At 40.6% G+C, this 24,018-nt stretch overlaps 1 protein-coding gene across 1 annotated transcript in view; it reads right to left on the bottom strand.

Annotated features, from left to right (window-relative positions):
• The window catches only part of TAOK1 (TAO kinase 1), a 63,368-nt gene that overhangs the window by 13,117 nt on the left and 26,233 nt on the right, over positions 1 to 24,018 (bottom strand). Inside the window, exons 2-15 of the mRNA XM_069033444.1 lie at positions 21,191 to 21,417; positions 17,027 to 17,098; positions 13,979 to 14,080; positions 13,113 to 13,158; positions 12,119 to 12,215; positions 11,211 to 11,324; positions 10,350 to 10,441; positions 7,773 to 7,866; positions 7,040 to 7,121; positions 4,976 to 5,143; positions 3,925 to 4,128; positions 2,623 to 2,757; positions 1,815 to 2,051; positions 939 to 1,067 (exon numbers count right to left, since the gene is read on the bottom strand). Of these exons, the coding sequence (XP_068889545.1) occupies positions 939 to 1,067; positions 1,815 to 2,051; positions 2,623 to 2,757; positions 3,925 to 4,128; positions 4,976 to 5,143; positions 7,040 to 7,121; positions 7,773 to 7,866; positions 10,350 to 10,441; positions 11,211 to 11,324; positions 12,119 to 12,215; positions 13,113 to 13,158; positions 13,979 to 14,080; positions 17,027 to 17,098; positions 21,191 to 21,322 (1,704 nt within the window). The 5' untranslated portion in view covers positions 21,323 to 21,417. The remainder of the gene's footprint in view (positions 1 to 938; positions 1,068 to 1,814; positions 2,052 to 2,622; positions 2,758 to 3,924; positions 4,129 to 4,975; positions 5,144 to 7,039; positions 7,122 to 7,772; positions 7,867 to 10,349; positions 10,442 to 11,210; positions 11,325 to 12,118; positions 12,216 to 13,112; positions 13,159 to 13,978; positions 14,081 to 17,026; positions 17,099 to 21,190; positions 21,418 to 24,018) is intronic.

The following is a 24,018-nucleotide window of genomic DNA, read 5'->3' as shown; positions in this document are numbered from 1 at the left end:
ATGCCCAGGCAGTAATTAAGACTTGTTGTGATACATTTCAACTGAAGTATGAGACAGAACTCCTCTGTATTTCATCAGTGTTTCTTGGTGCTCTGTGATCTACTGCCCACTTAGAAAAAGATTCCATATTATTATAAAGAGCCCACGCTACTGTAGTTTCTGTTAGATCTTTCTTGGCTCTGCTGCTCTTTAGCCTTTTTTTTTTCTCCTGGGAAATGCCTACGTTTGGGAATATTCCCCTTTGGAGCAAGTTCTAAAGTTGTGTCACACAAGCTGATGCTTGAGCATTAAATGGTTCTTTCAAAAAAATTATTTATAGTGCTTACGGTTTCAGTCACTCCAGAAAAAGAATCAGGAAGTTTCATTCTACAGTTTCTCTGCATTTCACAGGGATCTAAATTTTTACTAAAAAGCAATGATTATTAAATAATTACAGAGCTTTTTCCATTAAAATTAATAGTGCTTTACAGGTATTTTCCTTACAAAAAAATGCAGATTATCTTTATTGTTCTATTCTCTTGCTCCTGTACAGAAATATCGTTAAGTGATAAGAAACTTCACTTAACTGCTGCAGTGAATGGCCACTATCTGCAACAACAATGTATAACAAAAATCTTCATGACCTTTCATAAACTACCTTTTCTCATTCCTTAGGATTGCCAAATTCCCATGTTTCTGGCTAAAAAGCAGTATTAAACAATGGAGAGGTTTGTACTTTCACAAGTACAAAACATACAGGTATCAATAACTAACTAACTAAATTCTCTTACTCAAAGGTCAAAGATATGGAACAAATATAGTACACACAGGACTCTGCTCACAAACTGCAGAACTCACTGCAATCCTGTGGAAAATCTTTGGTGCACAGTGTCACTTTTATTTCTGAATGTTCACCACTCTCACACTATATCACCTATTTTTCATTACAGATGAGTTACCTCTTTCAGCTGCTCTTTACGGAGTTTATATTCTCTCTTCTGGGACTCCAGGAAACTGTTCAATTCTTTTTTCTGTTGGGCCTGAATATGCTGTTGAAATTTCTTCTCTTCATTGGCCATCACTTTAGCCTACAGCAAATCCAGCAGCAAGTCAGTCTGAGTCCCAATGGATTACAGCTCCTGTCCCATTTCAGCTCTAAGACCCAGAACTCATGGTAGCCACCCAATACTCACCACAACTCTGTACAAGTCCAAGTCAGAGGAGGTTGCTCACACTCTCTCCTCATTCCCCATCCCATCAAGGCACCCAGCAGAGCCCTTCTCCAGTGCCACATTCCCTCAGCTAATCTTGCCTAACAAAATCAACATCTTATGATAAACTATATCCTCAGCCCTCCACTGAGAGATCAGAGATGAACAAAAATCGATAATAATTGCTGTAGGGAGCACCACTTCATTATCAATTATTTAAAAGCATAGCCCCTCCCCATCCATACACAACTAGACAGTGAACATTTAAGTGTAGCTGGCACATTTCTCCGCAGGCTAATCTGCCTCCACAACACTCAATGGCAGGCAATTATTGACAGCACAGACATGGCAAGAGAGAGGAAAACCTTCACAGTGTTTTTTCTGGGGTCAGGATTCTAACATTCAGTGTAACGCAGTGCTGTGAAGGACGTACCTTTCCTCTAGTTACACAGCCCCTTAGTGTAAGGAGGTCATTATTAACCGTTTTCTAATTAGCAATTTGCTTGCCTCCTGAAAACAAGACATCTAAGAGGCCACACTGTCATCTCTAGATCAGTCAGGGGAAGTGGACAATTCCATGTAATTAACAAACATGGGTTGGTCTGATAAACCATAACCTCCTACCTCTTTTTCCATGGCTGCTTGGTGCTTTTTAATTAGCTTTTCCATTTCTGCAGCAAAATTGTTACGCTGTGTTTCGAGATCTTTGTCCAACCTGAGGCGGTGCTCGTCCATCTCTGCCTTCAGTTTATTCTCTAATGCCATCAGTTGCTTCTGGTGCTGCCGTCTCATACGTTTATAGCCAGACATCTGCTCTCGGAGCTCCGAGTCTTGTTCATGTTCCTGCATTTGCCTTGTCACCTAGGAAGATAACCACATCGGGCCAGAGGAAGTTAATGCTGCTTAGTCTACTTTTCTGCAGTCTTCAAACCACAAAAGAAAACGATTCAGTTAAGAAGTTATGATTTTGTTGTAAAGAAAAGCACACATCCTAATGGCAGCATTAGAAACTCAATTCTGCTGTAGGAGATAAGCTCACATGGGCTCCAGCAGAAAACCAGTACAATTGTTATAAAGCTGGCACTAAATAATGGCCTTTTAGCCTAATACAATGAGGGTGGATACATATACATACACACAAATATTAATAGCATGCATATGAAAATAAAAACCAGCTTATTACTATAAATGGTTTCCTATATTCTACTGGGTACATTGGGTTTGAGACTATTTAATATACACAAACTACATTTGCCCAGGTGTCTCACTGAAGCTTTTATTAATTGACACTAAATTATTTCAGTGATAATATCTCAGTCAACAAAGATAGCCCATATGCTGGTGATATTCTGGAAGCTCTGAGAAGTTGCACAGAGCTGTGTTCAAAGCATCCCCTCCTGCAGAACTCCCCCAAAACCAACGCTCCACGTACCAGCGACGCTGTGCGTATGGTAGCAAAGTGCTCTCGGTTGCGATAATGAGACTTGTGGCGAGATACTTGGGGAGGAGACTGGGGTTCTGATGCCCTTGTCCGAGGATCCGACTCCTCTCTGTAGTTTTCTTCCTCCTTATCAGCAAATATTAATGTTAGAGAATAAAGAGAAACTGTGTTACTAAAGATTTTTAATTTCGGTCTCTTTATTTAAAAGGAAGAAAAAACCATTTTAACATTCATCAGCCCTGAAAGATCCTCCTGTCAATGAAGGTACGTACTGCAAAAGGAGTTCTGATCTAGGACCTTTGCTTTCAGAAATTTCATCAAGAATTTTTATTACTAAGAGGAAGATTACTAATTAAAGCTGAAAATGAGAAAAAAAATGGAAAACTGAAAGCTGAGTTAAACAGTTTACTTCAACAAAACATGAAAGCTATAAAGTAGATTTTATCAAGTCTGAAAGACAAAAACAACATCTTTGTACCTCTGAAAGACAGAGGAAGATTTTCATTACACCCACTGCAGAAATACCTCAAAGCAAATTTAAAAATTTGTCATGGTGTATTCCACATTCTTATTTTGAGTTTGTCATTCATCACAGAGAGATTACTAGTTAGATATGATACACTAATTAACTCCCTGAGGAAATACCTGTGTCTTTGTTGCATATCTGGGCAAAGAACAAGACATTCTAGCCACACCTATCATTAGCCATGGAAACGGTAGTGCTTTGAGCAAACTGATAACCCCTCCATGGCAGGAGTAGCCCAGCTCAGAGGACACTCCCCAGCCCACCCTTTATCTGGCAGAGGGAAGTGGTTTCTGCTGCATTTCTTTTTCCCACACCTTTATTCATTAACCAAATATTCAAATCAAGTGCTGGGAAGCTGGGTGCTGCAGAACAGATTTCGGCTTCTGCTGTAGGTCCTGACTTTAGGAATTCTCTAACGAGGAAGTAAAAAGGGGAACTCTCACATCCAGTTGTCCAACAAGGCAGTGCTGTGCAAATTAAGGGCATCCACCAAATAAACCTATTTACAACCTGCCATTCCAACTCCTCCTGATAAAGCAAACTCCTTTTGAAACAACTGAATTACTAAAATAATTCTTAGCGAATTAACAAAAATAAATTATTTTCATAGCCACTTTCCCAAGTCTCCAGTGCACATTCATATACTTGGGGCACAATAATACAAACTGCAAATAATGACTTGGGAATGGGAGCAGCTGACTTCATACCAAACAAATTCTCTCCCACTTTACACCTTCAAAGTTCTCCAGTAAGAATCCAGTGCTTACCGGCTTTAAATGAATGACAGAGCTATTTGACATCACTGTGTGGTCCCCCTCCATCATATCCAGCTCGCTCTTATCATCCGAGGCATCTGGAAGACTGTTAACACTACTGCTTTGGCTACTGGCACTGATAGACATACTAGGAATGGACTGATTACTTCCGACACTGTTCACTGTTCCTGTCCTGCCCACACCATGATCTTGTTCCTAGGAGAAAGGAATCAGAAAGAAAATTCAAACCCATCCCAGTGGTACCTGCGGACATTACCAAATGGAACATTCATTCCATTTTTCTCTAAAGGCATCCACCTGCCACATCGTGGCACTTTCCACCCTCCAGGCATTGCCATGAAACATTTTTCTCGTGGGATGCTGGGGAGAGAAAGAGTCAGCCTTGTCAAGATTAACTGGCTGATGTCAGATTCTTTTCAACAGAGAGCCTGTTAACAAGCTGAACTCTATCATGTATCAGCCACAGCGTGTCACCAGAAACTGCTGTGACACCAGCATCACCTGAGTGCTCAGCTGGGACCCTGCACCATGCAGGTTCCTTTGTGTACACAAGAACTGGAATTCAGAGTCTCTATCTCTGCATGGTGACTGCAGCACTCAACCCAAAAAAGATAAATCAATTTCCTTGATGACCTGTTTTTCTTCATCCTTTTTTTGTTTAATAAATCAAGTACAAATCTCTATGCCTTAGACTTAGAACAACATCCTCAGTACATATAGTCAAAACAGAGGCTAACTGCAGTTGCTAAAGAGTCCTCATGAAGCCTCATAAACAGGCAAAAAAAGCAAGGGTTTACAGGACTGGAAGCTGACTGTTCAAGCATGAACACATGGCACAGCTTCTTGCCAGCACCAGGCATCTACCCTGTTTGTCCTTGTTTGTGCCTTGAGGTAGCTTTATTCCAAGCACAAAGAGGGAGACAGTGTTTACAGCCAGGTGTGTAAACAGCCTTCCTTCGTTTCAGCAATATCTGAATTGTGGTTATTTAAATGACAGTCTCCTTTTTTCTGGTTCAGTGATGAAATCCAGCATTTCTCTTACCTCCTCCTCCTCCTGTGTTTCCACTGCAGGACCATTGTGGGCCTCCTGGAAGAGGAGCTTCTTCATTTTACGATACTGCAGGTTGTCCAGTTCTCTCACAGCATCCTTTGTTCTCTGAATCAGGTCTATTAACACTGTTTCGGGCCGCTCTCGAAGAACAAACATGTGCTGCAGAACACACAAACAGGTGAGTGGCCTCTCATGCCTCCAATGCACATGCTTTGAGGACACAGTGATGAGCTCTAGTTGGGTTTATTAGTCCTCTTCCCTGCACAGGAGGAGAACACCTTCACAGCTTACACTACCATTATTTTTAGACTTCGCAATCCAGATAGATTTCAGAATGATTGCTTTCTGATAGCAGACTTCCACCAAAAAAATAAAGGTGTAAAAACCCAGAAATGGCATTTTACATGCCATGAAAACTTGCTCAGTATAAACCTGGACTTCAGAGACATTATCTACTTGTGGTTTAGTGAGGGAAGAGCAACAAATACCAGATAAAAGCTAAAGGTGCTAGACTGGCTAGCATCCTTAACCAAATGTTAATTAACTCATCAGCTAACTCTCAGTATAAAACCCTTTTCCTTGTTTAGAAAAGCTTGGGAATCAAATATTCATCATACAGCTCTGAGTCATAAAATAGGCTGTGAACCTTAAGAGCCTGGTCCTGGAACAGTTCCCCATGTTTTGCTCTTCTCCTGGAGATATTCAACACATCTGTCTGCAAAGGTGGCTACATTTTGCCAATAGGTAAAGCAAGAACTGTCTGTGTATGTCAGAAGCAGCTTTTGCTTCTCCAGATGCAATGTGCTGTGCAAGCATGAGTCATTATTAACACCACCACTACTTTCATTTTGTTCCTTTGGAGAACTGCATTGCTGTTTCCAACATGGCACATTCCCTACCTGTCCTTATAAAGTGGCATGCAGCTGTTTCAGACTATAGTTATGGAAGGAATATGTTCCCAAATGTTTCATTTCCATCAATGTTCTCTTTAATTGCAGCACATTGCTCAAAATAAAACCAATCCGTAGAATTCTGAAATGGCAGGACTATACACCCACACCAAAACCTTTCCCGGATAATTGCATTTCTTTCTGAATAGACAGTTTTCAAAGAGGCACAAGTCCTCAGAGCCATTTTTAGGTAAAAACATGCAAAAAGGTGCTGATAAAACCTTCATAAATAGCATCCATTTCCCTGCAATGCAAAAAATTGGGAAAAACACTGTTTAGCAGAAACAGGGCCAGGATAAAAAGAAACCCAAAATGTCACAAGCACTGTAAAGAGAATGACAAGTTAGCAAAATTCTGAATGCCACCTGATGCCAACAAAGGAAATCCATCAAAATCACACAAAAAAGCAGCCCTAACACCCATCTTCTATGTGAGTTCTGCTCACATGTCAGCCTTTTGCAACAATCTACTCCACTGGCTTTGTCTCCAGACTAGAGTGAGCAAAGCCAAGTACCAGCAGCATCCAGGAACACAAATGAAGAATTAAAAAAGAAGCTAAGAAATAAAACAAGAGAAAGCCTGCAGACTGCTGAGGCTTTTTCATGCCACGGAAAAATACGGGGAGGAAAAACTGCTTTCTTTTGCCCCCTTTCCCCCAAGGATACCATTAGAACAGTGAATTTCAGGTCTGTGTAAAGCACATTGGAGTGTATACAGCATAGAACACAGAGGGAAGTAACAAAAGGTATTAGTTAGCTAATGCATGGCAGCTCTGTCAGGATTAATTATAATCACTGGAATGACTGAGTTTACAAACTAAAACTCTTGACAAGTTGATGGTCATCCAGTGTCACTTGGTGGAGTGACCTTTTATGATGAGAACTCCAAGGCTGGCTTGGAAAGTCACCTGGGGAACACTCTTGAGACACTGCAGACAGGCAGTAAAGCCAGGGCTGCCAGCTCAGTACAACCCACAGCACTCTCAGCTCAAAGGTGTTTGAGCATCGTTAACCATAACCTTGTACACTAGGTGAGACAGATCATTGTCACAGGGCACAGCCCCTTTTAATACCACAAGGAAAACAGAAAGGACAGGCAAACCAACCTTCAGAAGCTCCTCTGATGTAGGCCTGTCTTGAGGAATTTTCTGGAGGCAAGAATCTACGAAGTTTCGAAAATAATCAGACCTGTGTCAAGGAGAGGAAAAAAAAAGTCCACCTAAGTTAACAACCCAGTTTAATTCATTAAGGAGTCAAGATCCTCACATCTGGATGCTTGTAGCTCCTAGGCTAAGGACTATGGTTCCATAAACCATAATTAGGAAGTTTTTAACTTTTGAAATTAGTTTACTGTATTTGTTGTTTTCAAAAGACAGTTGTTGAGGCTAGGAGGCATAAAATGTTACTACTGTGCTTTATTCTTCTGAAGTTTATGCAACAGACACTTGCCACACACAAGCTGTGTCTTCATCTTGCAAAGCAATACTTCAACAAAACAAGATTTAGAAATTGACTGTGTGGTTTGTGATAAAAAAACACTAAAACCCACAGTTTTGGCTAGCTTGGGAGCTTCCAAAGTTTACTGACCCATGAACGGAATTTTTTACAGGATCTCAAGTTCTTCCAGCAGCCTGTCCTGTTCCTACTACACTGAAGAGTCTCAAATGTATATTTAGTAATTGGTCAATTTTGTATATGAAATGTATAATGAATCTAATGAGAACCTTCCAGCTCACATCCTCCCAACAGGACTCCAGCCATTTCAAGAACTCAGCATGACAAAGCACTCCATTTACAGTGATCCCCTACAACATTCCTCCCTCCCTCAGCAATACTCACCATTCATTAGACTGTAGTGTAGGGGATTCATTCTGCGCTATGTGATATAAGGCACTCATTGCGTTCATGTTAAACAAAGGAGGCTTCCTTTCCGCTGCACACAAGAGAAAAGAAGTTTTTATATAGGGAGATAGTCTCATGTTGTTGCTCTTTTTTTTTTTTTTTTTCAGTTTGCATCCCTTTAAAAAGAAAACCACATCAGCAAAATCCCTACTGCCTGAACATGGAACCCCAAACCAACCCTACCCTGCAATCAGACAGATATGTTGGCATACATCCTGTGCCATTGCAGAAGATGAAAGCCCTTTGAAGATCAAATGCCTTGTCCTCTCAAGCTTTTAAATTACGTGGTTTATCATAGTTGAGTTCTCTGACTCATTGTAATGTACTAAAATAGGAGTAAGTTAACAGTAAGCTCTATACTGGGTGTTTAGCCACTAAGCATTCTTGGTTTTATACACCCCCCATTTGTTTTTTTTTAATCTACAGTTGCTAAAAAGCTAAGAAATATTTATTTCTAGCAGGACAGCAGTGATGAAGAAAAAGCTGGTTACAAGAACCATCAAATCACACTTAACTGACTAAGCACATGGGCAGGAAGTCAGCAACAGGCCAACTCTTTATACTATTTTGAGAGTTGCCTTCTCTTTGGCTCTTCTCTCTTTCAAGCTTGTGTTACTCTTATAGACTGACACAGCATGAAAGCTTAATGAGGAAGGAGATGATCTCACTGTAACAACAAAATTGAAGCTTCATCAGAATGTTTATGGGGCAAACTTTATGAAGCTCGGCCTCGCCATAAACATTCCAGAGAAGTTGGTCAGGCCACGAGGACATTCCTACACTACTGAAAATGCAACAGAAAACTTTCCTCCCTCAAAAAAAAAAAACCCAACAAACAAGGAAAAAATAATGCTAGTTTTCTTATTCTGCTCCTCAGATTTGAGTCAAATAGTAGCACTGAACTACGGATCAGAGATCATGGTTCACTCATGGCTATGGCAGGATGGACTAAGCCCAAGTTCCTCAGAATGGGTAAATTGAGGACTTAAGTCTTTCTGCAAATGCAGAACTTTACTTCCTCTAATCTGTAAGATAACTAGTTGCTGCTATCAAGGATCAGACTGATTATTCATCAAACTATTTTAACAGAATGTTCTCTCTAGCTTTTTTTTTCTTAGCTCACCTGAATAAAATAGAAATCTTCCAGAAACCCTAAAACTGAGCCCTCAATAAGACCATTTCTAAGAGTAAGTGATAATTTGAGAAGACTACCAGACATCTCATTTTCCTCCTGTCTTCCCATGCTTACTCAAAGCAACACAAATGAGCCAGGCACACAGACCCAGCCTACACTGCTCTGCTGTCCTGACCTAGTCTCACCTCCCACCACGCCAGCAGCCGTAGACGAAGCCCAACACGCTTCATCCTGCAAGAACGCGGCGTGCAGGACTCCCGGGGGTGTGGTGGCCATGAGCTCACTGCATTCCTGGAGCCCTGCAGGCAGCCAAGTCTCCTTACTCCACTCGGAGCAGGATTCTGTCATGACAGTCACACCCCTTCAACTTGCTTTATATTGGCAACCAAAAAAAAAAAAACCCAAAAAAAAAACCCAAAAAAAACCGCAACAAGATAATCTCTGCTCTGAAGAAAGAATCTATTTCGCATCCTGGAAGAAAATGAAGTTGACAGTTTGGAATGCCAGACAGCATTTTTAGCTAAACTGTGCGGTTCACATGGATTAGTGTGTTCCTGAGAGCTCTCACTGCCTGGCTGGGCTGCTCCTCCATGGAGGTTGGGCTGGAGCATGAGCAATCAGATCTGACAAGGATGGGAGGACAGCCTCAGGTGCATGGGAGCAGTGGCGTGCATGGTGTGCTTCAGTGAGGGCATTTTTGTTCCAAGAAAATGCAACATGTTCAATTTAAACAGAATGCCATACCAACAGTGTCCCTTTAAACTGACATCCTGCTTTAAAGGGTCTGTTCTAATGGCAATGCCATCATTTCTTTAGGGTTTCAGTTTCAGGTTACCACTTCAAAATTGGATTATTTCCTATCTTTTCCTCTAAGGAAAAAAAGAATCTATTCAGAAGTGACAACACACACTGAATACAGCTTTGAAGTTGTCCACTTCTCTAGAATTTCATCACTGCAGATTTTGTTAATGTATCTTAAATTTTCACAGAAACAATATCAACTTATAGCAAAACTGTATCTCCACACTGGTACCTTTAAGTAGCTCACTTCTAAAGCTGTTCAGCAATAGACTGTTTTTCAGTTCAGAAGTTAACTGCCTCTCCCACAGAATGTGAACACCCTTAGTGATATCACTTGGCCACTCTCTTTGTCTACATAACTCTATTTCTTCAGGTAATGCAAACACCAGTTCAATAAACATCACACTGGAGACTTTGTCTTGAATTCTAGAGTACATTTAGCTCTTTTCTCTAAAACTCAGGTCCCAGAGAAGCCAGGACAAGAAAGGGAGCACAAATCTTCTGCACTGTGATTCAGCTGAAGAAGTTTTAGGTATTAAATAACGACATTTAAATTTTTTTCAAAGGAAGTAACTTACCTAACTCAATACAGGTAATTCCAAGAGACCAAACATCTACTTTGCCATCATACTGCCCTTCATCCATGGCTAAAATCACTTCTGGGGCCATCCTAAGAAAGGAAATTGGAGCTCAAAATAGGCAATGCAACAAACACATTCTCTTCATCAGTACAAAATAGGCTGTTTCCCTGATTTCAGCTACCATAAACAAATCATTCCCCAAGCTATCAGGCATGACCATGGGATACTGGGAACAAAGACCAGGCACCCACACTAGTGCAGGCCTGCAGAGGCTGCTTGATGGTCTCCTGTACTTTGCCCAGCTCCCCATTTATGAATATCATCACCTTCTCAACCCTCCCACATTTCCAATAGTTTAGCTGGCTGACCAACTCTGGTGAAATAATTACAACATGCAGTTGTGTAAACACCACAGATTAGGTGTAAGAGATCAAAAGCATACAAGGGATCTGCAAAGGGGTTGGTTCAGTGAACCTGGCCTTTCCTATGAAAGAAAAAACACTTCAGTTATTTCAACAACCAGACGTGGTGAGAATACACAAATTGTTTAAACCACTGGGGGGAGTGATTAAAATATATTACAGATGATTCAATCCCACCTCTACCACTTTAGGTCAGTCTAAGTAGAACAGCAAAATATTTTTACTACTTTTTGCGAACTACAAATACAGGGATACTCAGTTTCTTGGAACTCAGAGCCTGCTTACTATTTGAACTTTTTTTCCAAGAAAGAACATTTCATCACCACCTCAACTGGAAGATTACAAAGTTAGCTCCAGTAAGACCAAGTATAATAAATAGCCAATACATGATCCTTTCACTTCACAAAGCCAGAACTAAGTAAAACTCTTGGCTTACCAATATGGCGTCCCCACAAATGAGTTGGCAGGAGATGCTATGGAAGCAGACCCAAAGTCAGCAAGTTTCACCTGTCCTGGCTCTGTCAGCAGGATGTTCCCTGCCTTGATATCTCTGGTGATAGAATACAAGTGTCAGTACTACTCCTCTCCAAAGAAGAAAAATCTGTTGGACAGACTACAAAACACACCAATATTCACACGTTCAAGCTGCAAAATATTCACATTTCCTCCAAATACAAAGTCTTTAACCATTAGTTAATTGCTTAAAGTGGCCCTTGATTTTGGAATCTTTTGTCTTAAATGTTAGTCTTAATGTTTGTCTTAAAAATGAACTTGAAATGGTGTAACAGGATAAGCTTCACATACAGTTCAGCAAAAGCTTCTGAACCAAGTGTGTTCTTTTTCAACGTTTTTTAGAAAGACTTCATAATGTAACTATTTGAAATCTTCATCCTACTGAAATGCAGCAGCTACTTTAAACACAAAGAACATTTGCATCCCAAACTTACTGTGTGCTTCTCAATGTGTGTGTTTGTGTAAAACTAATTTTTCAAGAATTAGGGCTCTCCCTGCCCCAGCATTCTTGGCCTCACAGCTCCTACAAACTATGTGGGTGCACTTGCTATTCACTGCTTCAGGGACAATCAGCACTGGGTCAAGGACTGAAAAGCTTAGCAGATTCAAAGGAATTCTGCAGAAATTATGAACACCATCTGTAAGAGAGTGCATGTGCAGATACAGAGCTTGCTAGTGTTTAGACTACTAGAAATCACCTGTTTGGGAGTATATGGATACTGTGAAAAGAAAATCTCTGTTTACAGTGTTGAATTGGGGATGGAGGGGATACAATCAACAAAACAAATTACCTGTAAGTGTGTATGAGACAGCAAAAGTATAACCACTTACCTATGGATCATATTGTGAGAATGCAAGTATGCTAATCCCTGGAGAGCACCATGGGTAATTGCTGCTATTTCCACTTCTTGCAATGGCTTTTTATGAACTTAAGGAAAGAATTTATGTGAAATTCAATATTACAGAAAACAATACCGTTTGCAGCATGCAAGTGAGTACTGTTAACAATGCAATCAGAAATACTAAAAGTTCATTTTCACTAGGTTCAGTAGGAGAAGCAAATGTAAAAATAGGTTCACAGAGTACATTCTATAATCAGATGTAATCTTCTAACTGTAAACCAGCAGCTATTTACTACCAAAGAGACCATTCTCCAACCCTAAACTACATTCCTGTCAGTTCTGTGACCACTCTCCCAAGTAACTACTTGAGACTCAACACACACTTTTCCATTAATGAAGCAAAATCCCAAACCCCAGAACTTTACAGCAATTCACACGCAAATAAATTGTAGCAACACAGATGAGATTCTGGCAGTTCAGCTTTTGGTCCTGAAATGCTTCTGGCAAGGAGAGGAACAACTTACTGGCCAGACATGTATCTTCAAAGAAAGTTCACTATAAGAAACCTGACAGAAAAATGACCACTAAACAGAAGACCTCATCAAGCAAAACCCTAATACTGCTGTAGTGCTATTTTAGTCAATAGGCCTACAGTTGTTAGTAAGCATTAGGATCAACAGCAAGGGTTTTCAGAAGTAAATCTTGAACTGTCATGGCAGGAGAACCTAAAACTCAGAAGCAAACAAATAGCTGACAACTTTAAAATAATATGAACCAAGGAGAAACTAAGCACCTGGGAAAGCCAATATTCTACAGAAAAACCATTACAGCTATGCGAGAATCTGACAAATTTGACTGTGCCTGTTCATACACACTCTGGCCCAAAATAAAACTATATACTCAAGGACAATTCTGTGATGCTGTAACCTCCTAGTTCAGTACTCTACTTCTGACTTTCCACCAAATAAACATGTGTGACTTACCTTCTAATAAGTCTGACGCTGATCCTAAACAATATTCCATAACAAGCTGTTATAGGAAGAAATCAAGTAGTTAGAAAATCTGTAATAGTAAATGTATGTTTTCTAGACTTGTATGGAGAAATCTAGAACTGATTCCTGGAGCACACAGTGCAGGCTGCCATAACAAAGCAAGTATTGCTTGTACCATAAACCATCCCAGCACTGTCACCTCACACAAGGTGAGTGCCACAGCACTGACCCCTCCCACAAGTACAGCTCTAACTGGAATTAGGCATAACCCTCCTGTGTAAGACACCAAGCAACACCACTTGTAAGGAAGGCAAAAGAACATTCATAACCAGTTAGGTATTGTATTACATATTGTATTTTATATGCACATACTTAACAGGAATGTTAAATTGCACTTAACAAGCTTATCAGAGTATTAAAGGGCTATTTAGGGATTTACTTAAGATTCTGTCCCAGTCAGATTTCAAAAAGAGAAACAAAAACTTTGCCCTACATATTTATTGAAGCTAATTCAAAAAACAGTACTTAAAACTTAGACTATTAGCTCAGTAATATGATTTCTTTAGTATATTGCACTACAAAACTTTATTAGTGAGGGGTGTATGTTATTTCAAACACTCAGTTCATCAAGCTAAATACATTAGAACAGCAACACTTAATCTAAGCGAAAGGGAAGATTTCCTTAACTCTTGGTCCCAGAAAGTACATTCAGTTCTGCTGAGCACCTGTAAGGCCCTTGGCTATGCTCATCTCAGTCTGTGCAACACCAGTGCTCAGGTGTCTCCCAAAATCCAGCTGGAGAGATTTCAAAGCACCTTTAACCAAGGCAAGAGAAGTGCAGAGCAGCAGATGCTTACCCATGCTGTATGCTCCCGCAGATAGCAGCCTTTGTATTCTATACTGTTAGGGTGTTTTATTCTTTGGAGGAACTTGACTTCCTTAATAATATCCTGCCATTTCTGTAAGGAATAAAAGGAATAGAAAGACTTTATAGAACTGTTACCTTTTTTTTTTTGGTTGTTGTTATTATGTCATTTAATTATGTTAAGAGGCAAAACTATCTCAAGGTTCAAATCAAAAAAGTTTGTATCAACACCATGATGTTCACTGCTTAACTCCTCAGCAGACCTACAAAATAAGTTGCTGATCAATTTGGCTGTATGCAAGGATCTCTTATCAATGTAATGCTTTATATTTGTATGTGTGCATAGGATATACTGGTAAACACTTAATATCTGAGCAAGTCCTTAAAAAAGAAGTGGTCCACTATTAAGGGATACCATTTCTGTTGTCAAATCAAACACACACCCCAACCTGAAAGAGATGTGGATGATAAATGTCCTTCAGCAGGATCAGCTGCCTCTCTCAACTCTTGTTACTATAAAGACCTATCCCTACTAGTCACTGTATCACACTGGATGAGGCTCCCTTTATCAGCTGCCAACTATCTGACTACATTCTTGATAATGTTTCTCTATTACTAGTTTAATCTTTACAAGGGCCAATTTAAAATGAGTTACCTGCTAGATAAGGGAATGGTTCTACTGGGGAAAATATATAAACAGATAAAACAAAGCCAGGTTTATAATAAGGGGAACTCTGCCAGTGCAACTTTAAAGTACAGAAGAAGTACAAAATGTCAAGTTCCAGTGTGTGCCTAGACACTGACATTGCTCCCCTCAGAGACCTCCAAGTCCCCCATGTGCTGCACATCCACATCTCCTCAGGCAAGAAAAGCAAAGTCTGAGATTGCAACAGCAAAACTACAACTACCAGAAAGTACCTTCAAAACCAAATGCAGTAGCTGAAACCATTTAAGTATGCAGCTGTCAACATAAGAGTGTTGACACTGCAAATGTTTTTGAGCAAGAGTATCAGTTCTGAAGTTAATCAGAGGTAGAGAAACCTCACCCAACACCAAAAGGCTCAAAAGCTGTTTTCCAGGTCCTGTTAATCTCTCAGCACATTCCTCCTCAGGTGTTGGTATGTGGGTAGCATTCACAGAGGGACAGAGGGCCCATCTACCCTAAGGCTTTGGAAAACACGTGCAAAACCCCAATAAAAATTTTAGGGTTAGAGAAACACACGAAACCAGGGAACACGAAGTCGAGGCAGCTGATTGACTAAGTTAAGCATTTCTCAACACCAGAAATGCTACAGAATGACACAGTGCAGCTATAACATAAACTCTCTTACTGACACTGGAGTGACTTAGTTGCCTTTTACCTTCAGCCTCCAAGGCCTTGAGGTACTAAGCAATACAAGCCAAACCAAGAAAGCACCATGCTAAACTTCTACACTGAGAAGAGAGAAGTGATGTATTAGTCAAGAAGTAATCATGATTTCCTGCATAAAAAAAAGCTCCAAGATCACATTAAGAGCACAGTACTACATTTTTCAAAGGTTTTTAACTTATTTTTAGTATAAAATATGGTCTTATTTGAGAAAATAATTGTTCCCATCAATGATAAAATCTTATTATGAAACCAAAGTAAATACAAATGATACCAGAATGCCCTCAATCAATTTTCTTTACATACACTAGATCATAACTCTAGTGAACTTCTGAACAAAACAAATAAATATGGATGTAAAATAGAAAGTGTTTTAATCCTGGTCTTAACTTTCTTCAAAATAAAGAAACATACGCGTTGAAGACAAACAAAAACTATTTCTGAAGCATGCACAGTTTGTTTCATTCATGTGAATAGAGTATTTATAGCTCACAGTAATTAAAACAGTAGGACAAGTAGCAAGTACAAATTATTCTTTCATCAGTACACAGTTAAACAAGTCACCGCAGTGACAAAACAGAAACAGCCATAGCAAATTTAACTCTGAAGCTAGAATTCAGGACTGCTGGAGACACACTGCCACCTCTACCTCCTTACACAGACATACACACACACACACACACACACACAGAGGAAGGAATAGTTCGGCTCCTTGGAGTGCAGATGATCAATACATAAAAGGCAGGCACAGAAAGCAATGAGCTGTTAGCTGAACTCATCGGAGCAAGACTGCTGCTAAGACTGGAATACAGAGAATGGAGGGAGGGAACCATTCATGCCTTGGACAACATGCTTACAATAAATAATTCTGTTGAAAAATCATGCCATGATTTGATAGACATTATTTACCAGAAATAATATCAAATCAGCTGCTCGTGTCATCTTGGGATTTTCAAGAATCTGTATTAGCACTTAAACATTTCAAGTATAAAATCAACTATCTCTGCTAAGCATCCTAGGGAAAGGAGACACATCTGGGGTGACCATGAAAACACTTAATGTCTAAATCTCAGAGGCCTACTTCTACAGACCCCTCTGCAAAGACTGCCTTAATCCCTGGCTCTGGCAATTCTTCTGGAATTATGCTGCTGTTCAGATTCTCACACTCATTAATTCACCACTGTTTTGCCTTTGTTTCACCTGCTCATGAGCACAGTCATTCCAGGGAGGGATGTGTTCTGCCTCACTACTTTGTACAAGCAAGGCTCCCTCTGAAGCTCTCACTACTGCATCCATTCCTGTTATTCCTTTGTCCAGGAAACAACATGGGTTTTTTAGAAAGGCATTTAAAATGGAACATTTAAGGGCAATAAGACACCAACATACCAACCCATCATTTTTAATTTTCTTTTTTTTCCTGTCTACATATGGTCCCAAAAAGAGCCCTTTGTGTCTCAAAGAAGAGAGTTCCACCCACCCTTTTCAGGAGCAGATTACACAGAAATACACTGTGAACAATAAACTTATTTGTTTTGTCTACACAGTACCCTAATTCACCTTTACACTTACAGAAAATAATTCTCCTGCAGGAATCCAAGGTAACTAAAATCATCCCACATACAGTAATTATTTGCAGTGATCAAGGTTTAATATACAACATGTTCTACATACCTCATTGGACTGCTTCCCACTATATGACATTTTCTTGATGGCCACCACTTCATTGGTGCGCACATCACGTGCCTGTAACAGGAAAACACAATCCATCAGACTCTTCAGGCCCCAACTTTCCATAACATGCAAACCACACACAATCATAAAATAATCTTTATTTCTTAGTTAACTTTTGCAGAGCATTAAACTGAAATATCTTCCAAGGGGTGTGATGCTGCAAGAATTGGAAATTTCTTTCCAAAGTGAAAGATCACCCTCCTGCCTGGGAGATACTACAAGGTGTGGCATTTTTCCATGCTCAGCATCTACCAAGTGTCTGCAGGAGTCAAGCGTTGTGACCTAAACTAAAAATCACAGCTAATAAAAGCAGCTCTGGTTCAAGTAGAAGGGATTTTCCTTAAATCAACTTCTCTCCCTGCCCAGGTCCATTCCATATGAAACAGAAGCAAGGCTCAGTCACCCAGTTCCATTCAAACCATATGGGAAGATGTCACATGATGCACTGGAGATACCTGCTCCAGGTACTGGTGGCTTTCTCCCCAGTCCTCCCAAAAATTAACTTTTGTGTCTTAAAGGAAGGCAGATGATACAGAGAGAGATGGCAGCAATCCAAGTGACCCATCTTCAGATGAGACTTCTCAGTTTCATAGTATTGTTATTTACAGTGCACCATAAATGTACTATAGTTTTTCACACTTCAAAGGCAAACTTCCTGACTTCACACAGCAACATTGTGAGGCAAAAACTAGACAAGAAGCTGTGTTTAATTCAGCACCAAAGCAAGGGTTCATTCCCCATGGCAGAAGAGGCAGCACCTTGCAGAAGGACGGCTCCAGACAAGACCCCAGATTTCCTGTTAAATATTTCAGCAGCACAGGAGGGTGGTAGAGGAAAGGGCCTCTCAGTCTCTCTAATAATAATAATCAACTTGGACATGAAGCCAAATGATATAAATCAGAATAATGTGCACTACAGCATTCACTGATGACTGATGAAAACACTGATTTTTAATATATTTGTACTATCAAGCACAGCCTACCAGAACACGGATTAATGAAGTACTAGGGCTCTGCCTTTTGTAAAAAGGTTTTTCAGTCATGTTTTAATTCTTCTGTTCATTAAAGAGATTCCCAGAATTCCCTGTTAGTCTTTATTTCAACTGGTTATGATAAGCCTGAACCAATACTATTTTTACTTTTCTTTCTGTTTGAGGGGATCCTCTCACTGATAGTACCTGTAAGGTTGAGTGGGGGGGTGACTATTTTTGTTGTTTGAGATAAAAAAGGTAGAACAAAATTCTGACTCCTAGATCTTCACTGATTAGAGACAATCTCTGAAACATTCAACTGGGTGAGGAACTGCCAATAAAACAGGGAAGCAAAATACTACAGTAAAGCAGAAGGAACCCAGCTTAACAAAAGAGAGTGGGTTATTCTTCTGCTCCATCTGCAGTGTTCCAGTGTAGTAGGTTTCCTGTGTCAAGCAAAAGCTATTATTACACTGCAGAACAGGGAGTAGGGTAAGGATAATACCAAAAATGATTCAGAGGTGCCAGACTTGCAGTTTCTAAGAAACTAAAACCATGAGGTGAACCAGCAAAATTCATATCAATTATGAAAGAAAAAAAAAGAAACTTTCTGCCATTGAAGGAGGCAACAGAAACAAAGAGACAGGAGCAAGATCAATATATCACCCATTGTTGGGATCACTGCTAAAAGGGAAGGAAGATGGGTACAACTAACAGTGAAACACTAAACTCTATTTTAAATAAGGCAGGGGAGATTTAAGGGTTATATGAATTTTCTATTGGGTAATTACCCCCACATCTATTTACCAAGCACATTTTTTTGTGCGGGCTGTATGCCATAAAAGCAGCCTGGGGAGAAGATGCTTTGCATCAGAAAATCCAAGCTGACAGAGTTTGACCTGACAGAGTTTGCTGAACACCTACCGTCCTACAGAGGGAGAACTGTCCTGGCTGACACCCCAGAAATATTAAAATCACAGAGTTTCATTTGCTTTTTTTAAGTTTCCCTGTGATCTTGGATAATTGAAATAACAGTTCCTCGACAAAAGCCAGGAGGATGTGCAAGGCTAGCTCCCCTAAACCACCCAAATGAACAAGGTTTGTTTTACGGCAGACATATATCCTGCTTTCCTCCAAAAACTCCACACAAAGGATCAACATCTGGTGACCAGAGTAGCTTCAGCATTGATACAGGCAAAGTATGCACAAAGAAAAAGTGGAGTATGTCACTGGCTACAGTAATATCACTTACAGCAGTTATTAACTATAATCCAATATTATATTAATTAGAGAAAGTTTAATTTGTTTGCAGTAGCAGAATCAAAATCTTGTTAAAGAAACTCAAGAAGTTTTATTTCTAGCTTTACAGAGGAATAAAGTACCCAAGAGATAGACTCTCCTATGTTTTAGTTCTTCGTGCTTATTTAATTCACATTAAATTTCCCTCTCCATGTTGGCTCTCTCATCTTTTGGGCTTCTGTTTGAAGAATGGGGTACATTGCACAGAATAGTTCCAGAATCAAGATCTCAGAACCATTAGTAGTAAAAAAGATACAACACAAAACTTACAGGTTTAAACTTCCTAACACAGAAACAACAATAGAGTATCTTTATCAGAAACCCTCTCTTGACAAAAATGAAGCCCCCAGAGGGGTTGGAGTTGTGCGATGCACTGCTTACACTTGTCTTTATGCAAGTGCCAAATCAGAGGTACTTTCTGACAAAGAAGCACAATCCAAATGCCAGCAAGTAATTGCACTCTGTAGTGAGTAAATACCGATCTATAATGAACTGGTGATTTAAAATGGTGGGGGGAAAAAAGAGAAAGAAAGGGCTAGAAATTAATGGCCTCTGAGTTGTAATCGCTTTGGAAAAGGAGCTGGTAATGGGCCATCAGCCCTTACCACAACGACAAAGTTCAGGCAGGCTACAAATACCCCATGGCAGCTTCCTGCAGCTGTTTGGGAATGCTGTTTGCAGCCAGCTCACAGGCTACCTGCAGCTGCATTATGGGTTTCCGTACCTGTGTGGTCCATGCATGCCTCTGAAAAACACAGTGTTCCCAAAAAACTTCCGCAATATTTCTTCAGTACTATTTCCACACAGCAGGAAGACAGATTTGTCAGTTGCCTCCCTTTATATTCACTCTTTAACCAAAGTGAGTAAATGAGGTGAATTTAAGGCCACAGGTGAGTATTGTTTCGTTAGAAAACACTTCCTCCCCCAGATCCGTTCCCAGACAGTGGTGGCTCATAGTTTTAAGCAGGGAACAAAATTAAGAAGCTTTTCCTAATTAGTTCATCTGTGCTGCATTAAATTTGTGCTGGAAGGTTCCCAACATGGTCTGCTGCAATTAGTAACACTGAATAGGCATCTCATAAAATAGTGACACAAATGGCTTTCTGAAGGAAAATTGGCAGGTTTGGCCACACCTCCTATAATTATAAACGTGAAAAGGTTTTCTGAGAAAAGTGTTTTTTAATGAAGGCCCCACAGTATTTGGTTAACACACAGCAACCTGCACTGAGGTTACCATGAGGATCCCACTGCCAGTTAAGCTATATAAGCAGCCTGAGAAAAATTCTGCTGTCCAGACGTTCATGTCAAGTTAAGTTTTATGCAGATGGATACTGGGATTCTTGCCTGCAGTAGGAATGGATGTGACAGGATAAATGACAACAAAAGCACCAACACTCAGGTGTCAAACACAACGAATGGCTTTAAGGGAGCCTCGGGGTATGCACAAAGGGGGAGAGAACTCAATTTCTCTCAAGGAACAGGAGATGATAAGGAGATGATCGGACCAAGAGAACTGCACTGCCAGTCAGAATTGATTGAGCAGAAGTCCATGTTTTAACTTGCACATAAATCCCTGCTTGCAACATAATGAGGCACCTAAAAGCACGGGGCAAGGACCAAGTTTCCAGGGCTTTTTTGTATGCAAACACCTTGCAGAGATTGCAAGTTTGTGAAAGGACTGAGACCATACAGACACATGATAACATCTCTGCCCCAACCACCACACAAAGAAAATCACAGTAGTTCTTTTTTTTTCCTTATTATGTTCAAAAAAGTCTACACCCACAGTTGAAAAACAAACATAGCTAAAATTCACAAGTCATGGTGCTACTTACAAAATAAACTGCTCCAAAGCTTCCATGGCCAATCTCTCGGAGATCTGTGAAGAGCTTTTCTGGATCTTCTTTGAAGAAGAGCTCTGCAATTTCGGGGTCCTTCAGGCTGCCCGCTCGGCTGGTTGATGGCATCCTGCTGGGCAGTCAGCCGACTGACTATCTGGGTTTAAAGTGCTGCTTCAACCCTTGGCTCATCTGTATGAATGGAGCCTCTTCAGCATGGATTACTGCAAGAAAAAGATTGCAACCCTTCACTGATTATCCTCTGCTCAAAGAGCCTGAAACAAGCCACAGCAAAGCAGCTTCCACTTCCTCCAGAGCAAGCAGCCCTGATGCGTGAAGCAACACACCCTGTGTGCTGGGATAATGTCACAGCCCCACTGTGACACCAGTCAAGCATTTCTCCACGACAGAAACCAAAATCAAAACACAAAATGAAGCACATTCCATGTTCCAGCATCTGCTCGATCACCTGCAGAGCAGTCAGAGAATCTCTAACCTACAGTGATAACCAGTTCATCACCAATGAGCCCACATTGCCATGACACCCTCCCTCTGAAAAGTTACACCCACTGTGTCCTAAAGAATTGTTTGGATTTTGTGATGTCTATCACAAAGTGCCTGTTCTTCAGAGGTTTACTTGCAACCCCTTTCTTCAGAGAAACAGCATCCAGAACAGGAGATACCCGATTTCACACCCGATGCTCCTCCTTCTGCTCTGCTTATCCAGAGGCAAACACACATTTAAATTGTGATTGGCACATGAGACAATGGACAATAGGCCATTGGCAAACACTTTCTTCAGAGGAACTTGCAACTTCAGACACAACTGGGAATGTATAAAATTCTTTCTGTCTGCACCATGAGTTTGCTTTCATTTACTACAAGCTCTGTGTCTTGGAATCTATCCAGAATAAAAGTATAGTGTTAAGTTGTGCTAAAATCTTAGTGTATCTTTACAACAGGTGATGCCAAACAACCACTACAAACAAAAAGCCTTTTTGTTTTCCTATTAAAGGAAGCTATTGGGAATTCCTACCAAATCCCTGTAAATTATCACCAATAAAAACAATTCTGTCACTGGCAAACCGTTAATCACACATCTCGCATCTTTCCAAAAAAATCTCTGTCTGGCCAAGACTTGTGCTTTTTAAATTTCTATTTTGTATCTCAAATTGGTTTTTTAAAAAAGCTGGGGTTTTATTTCCATTATGAAGATGTGAAAGACAACAAACCTGAGCTTAACCAACACATCAGAAGGCCCTGTCCATTTCTCCTCCCTTTCTGGACACTATGAACTCCACCTTTCTCCAAGCCTCTAGACCATCAATGAATCATTTGTTTTCCACTCCCTGCAGAGCAATTCCTGCAAGGATGGAAAAAGACATATTCCTGCATGTTTGTACTCAGTGGTTCTCTTCTCTGGAGAGCTGAAGCATGTGGAAGTGCCACAGCCTGCCTGCTCCTTGTTAGAGACCTCCCAGCACTGCTGCAGAGCCCGGCTGTGAAACACAGGCGAGACGTAGCTGGTTGTAAACTCCTCATCAGTCTCCAGTTTTTCTGAGGAAGACATGCATGGGAGGGAGAATAGAGAGAAGGGAAGCAAAATCCAGCATTTTCCTCCAAGCAGTCAGCATTCAAAGAGATTTATAATGCAACCCAGAATTTGTTTCCGTGATAGCCCGCTCTCAGGGGATAAGGAAAAGCTGACACTGAAATCCCAGTGGTGGACCAAATAGAAGAACATATACACACACATACATAAAATATGCAGCTGCTCACAACTCTGCCACACTGCAGTGCTTCCTATCGATGCAGGATCACTGCAGGAGCCTCGGAACAACCAGCATCTGCACACAGCTGCCAGTGAGGCCGAGTGGGATGCTCAGGAATGGGACTGTGATATCCCCACCTTCCCTTGCATAACACAGTAACTAATACCGTGTGGGAAGGGAAATAATTAGCTCCAGCTCAGCCCATACCTGAAGCACACTACATTTATGAAAGCTGGAGGAAAAGTGGGGTTTCTGTTATTTTTCTTTCTTTCTTATAAATCAACAATATTCCACTTGATTCCAGCTCTAGCAAGCACATAACACTGAAAAACAACTGTTTCACATTTACAGCCCCCAACAAAACAATAGACAAAAAGCATGTCAGAAAAGCAAGAGAAAGGAGCTGGGGGAAGGGAGCTGATAACCAGAGCACACTCAGTATTATTGAAGGAATGTTTCTTGGATCGACGGTAATGATGTCATGTTCCATCTTTTAAGAAGCATCAGATTCTTACAAAAAGGACATTGTTGTTCAAAAGCAACTGCTGCAATCCCAGAATGCCCTTTTCCCTACATCTGTTAGTCAGAGGGGCCAGGCTTGGATAAACCTGCTAATATGGCCAATAGTCACATGTCCCCGCGAGCGAGCGTGCGTGTGAGAGCCAGCGCGAGGGGAAAACCCTGCGCTCGCAGCTGAGATGGATTACAGCCTTCTCCCCCTCCCCACCGACCCCCCATGCCAAACCAGCCACCAGACTCATTCTTGGCGTCCTTTCTGAGCATGCCTCTGAAATGTCATCAACAGGAACATTTCTTCCTGCAGCTACAACTCCTACCAGGCCAACTGACAACACACACAGGCGTGGGACGGGACAGAGCAGAACTCCTCACCTACTGTGATACACCTTAAAATACACTTTTCCCCCCTTTACTCCTGAGAGCATCAAGACAAATTCCATTATCTTTATTCTTGGAAATAACTGCTGCTTTGAAATGCATGAGAAAAAAACCATTAAGTATTAAAATCTATTTAACAGAATAGTCACAAATACG

The sequence above is a fragment of the Aphelocoma coerulescens genome, chromosome 19, assembly GCF_041296385.1.
Source record: "Aphelocoma coerulescens isolate FSJ_1873_10779 chromosome 19, UR_Acoe_1.0, whole genome shotgun sequence".
In the NCBI taxonomy this organism is placed as follows: domain Eukaryota; kingdom Metazoa; phylum Chordata; class Aves; order Passeriformes; family Corvidae; genus Aphelocoma; species Aphelocoma coerulescens.
This window is presented reverse-complemented; position numbering and strand designations above follow the sequence as displayed.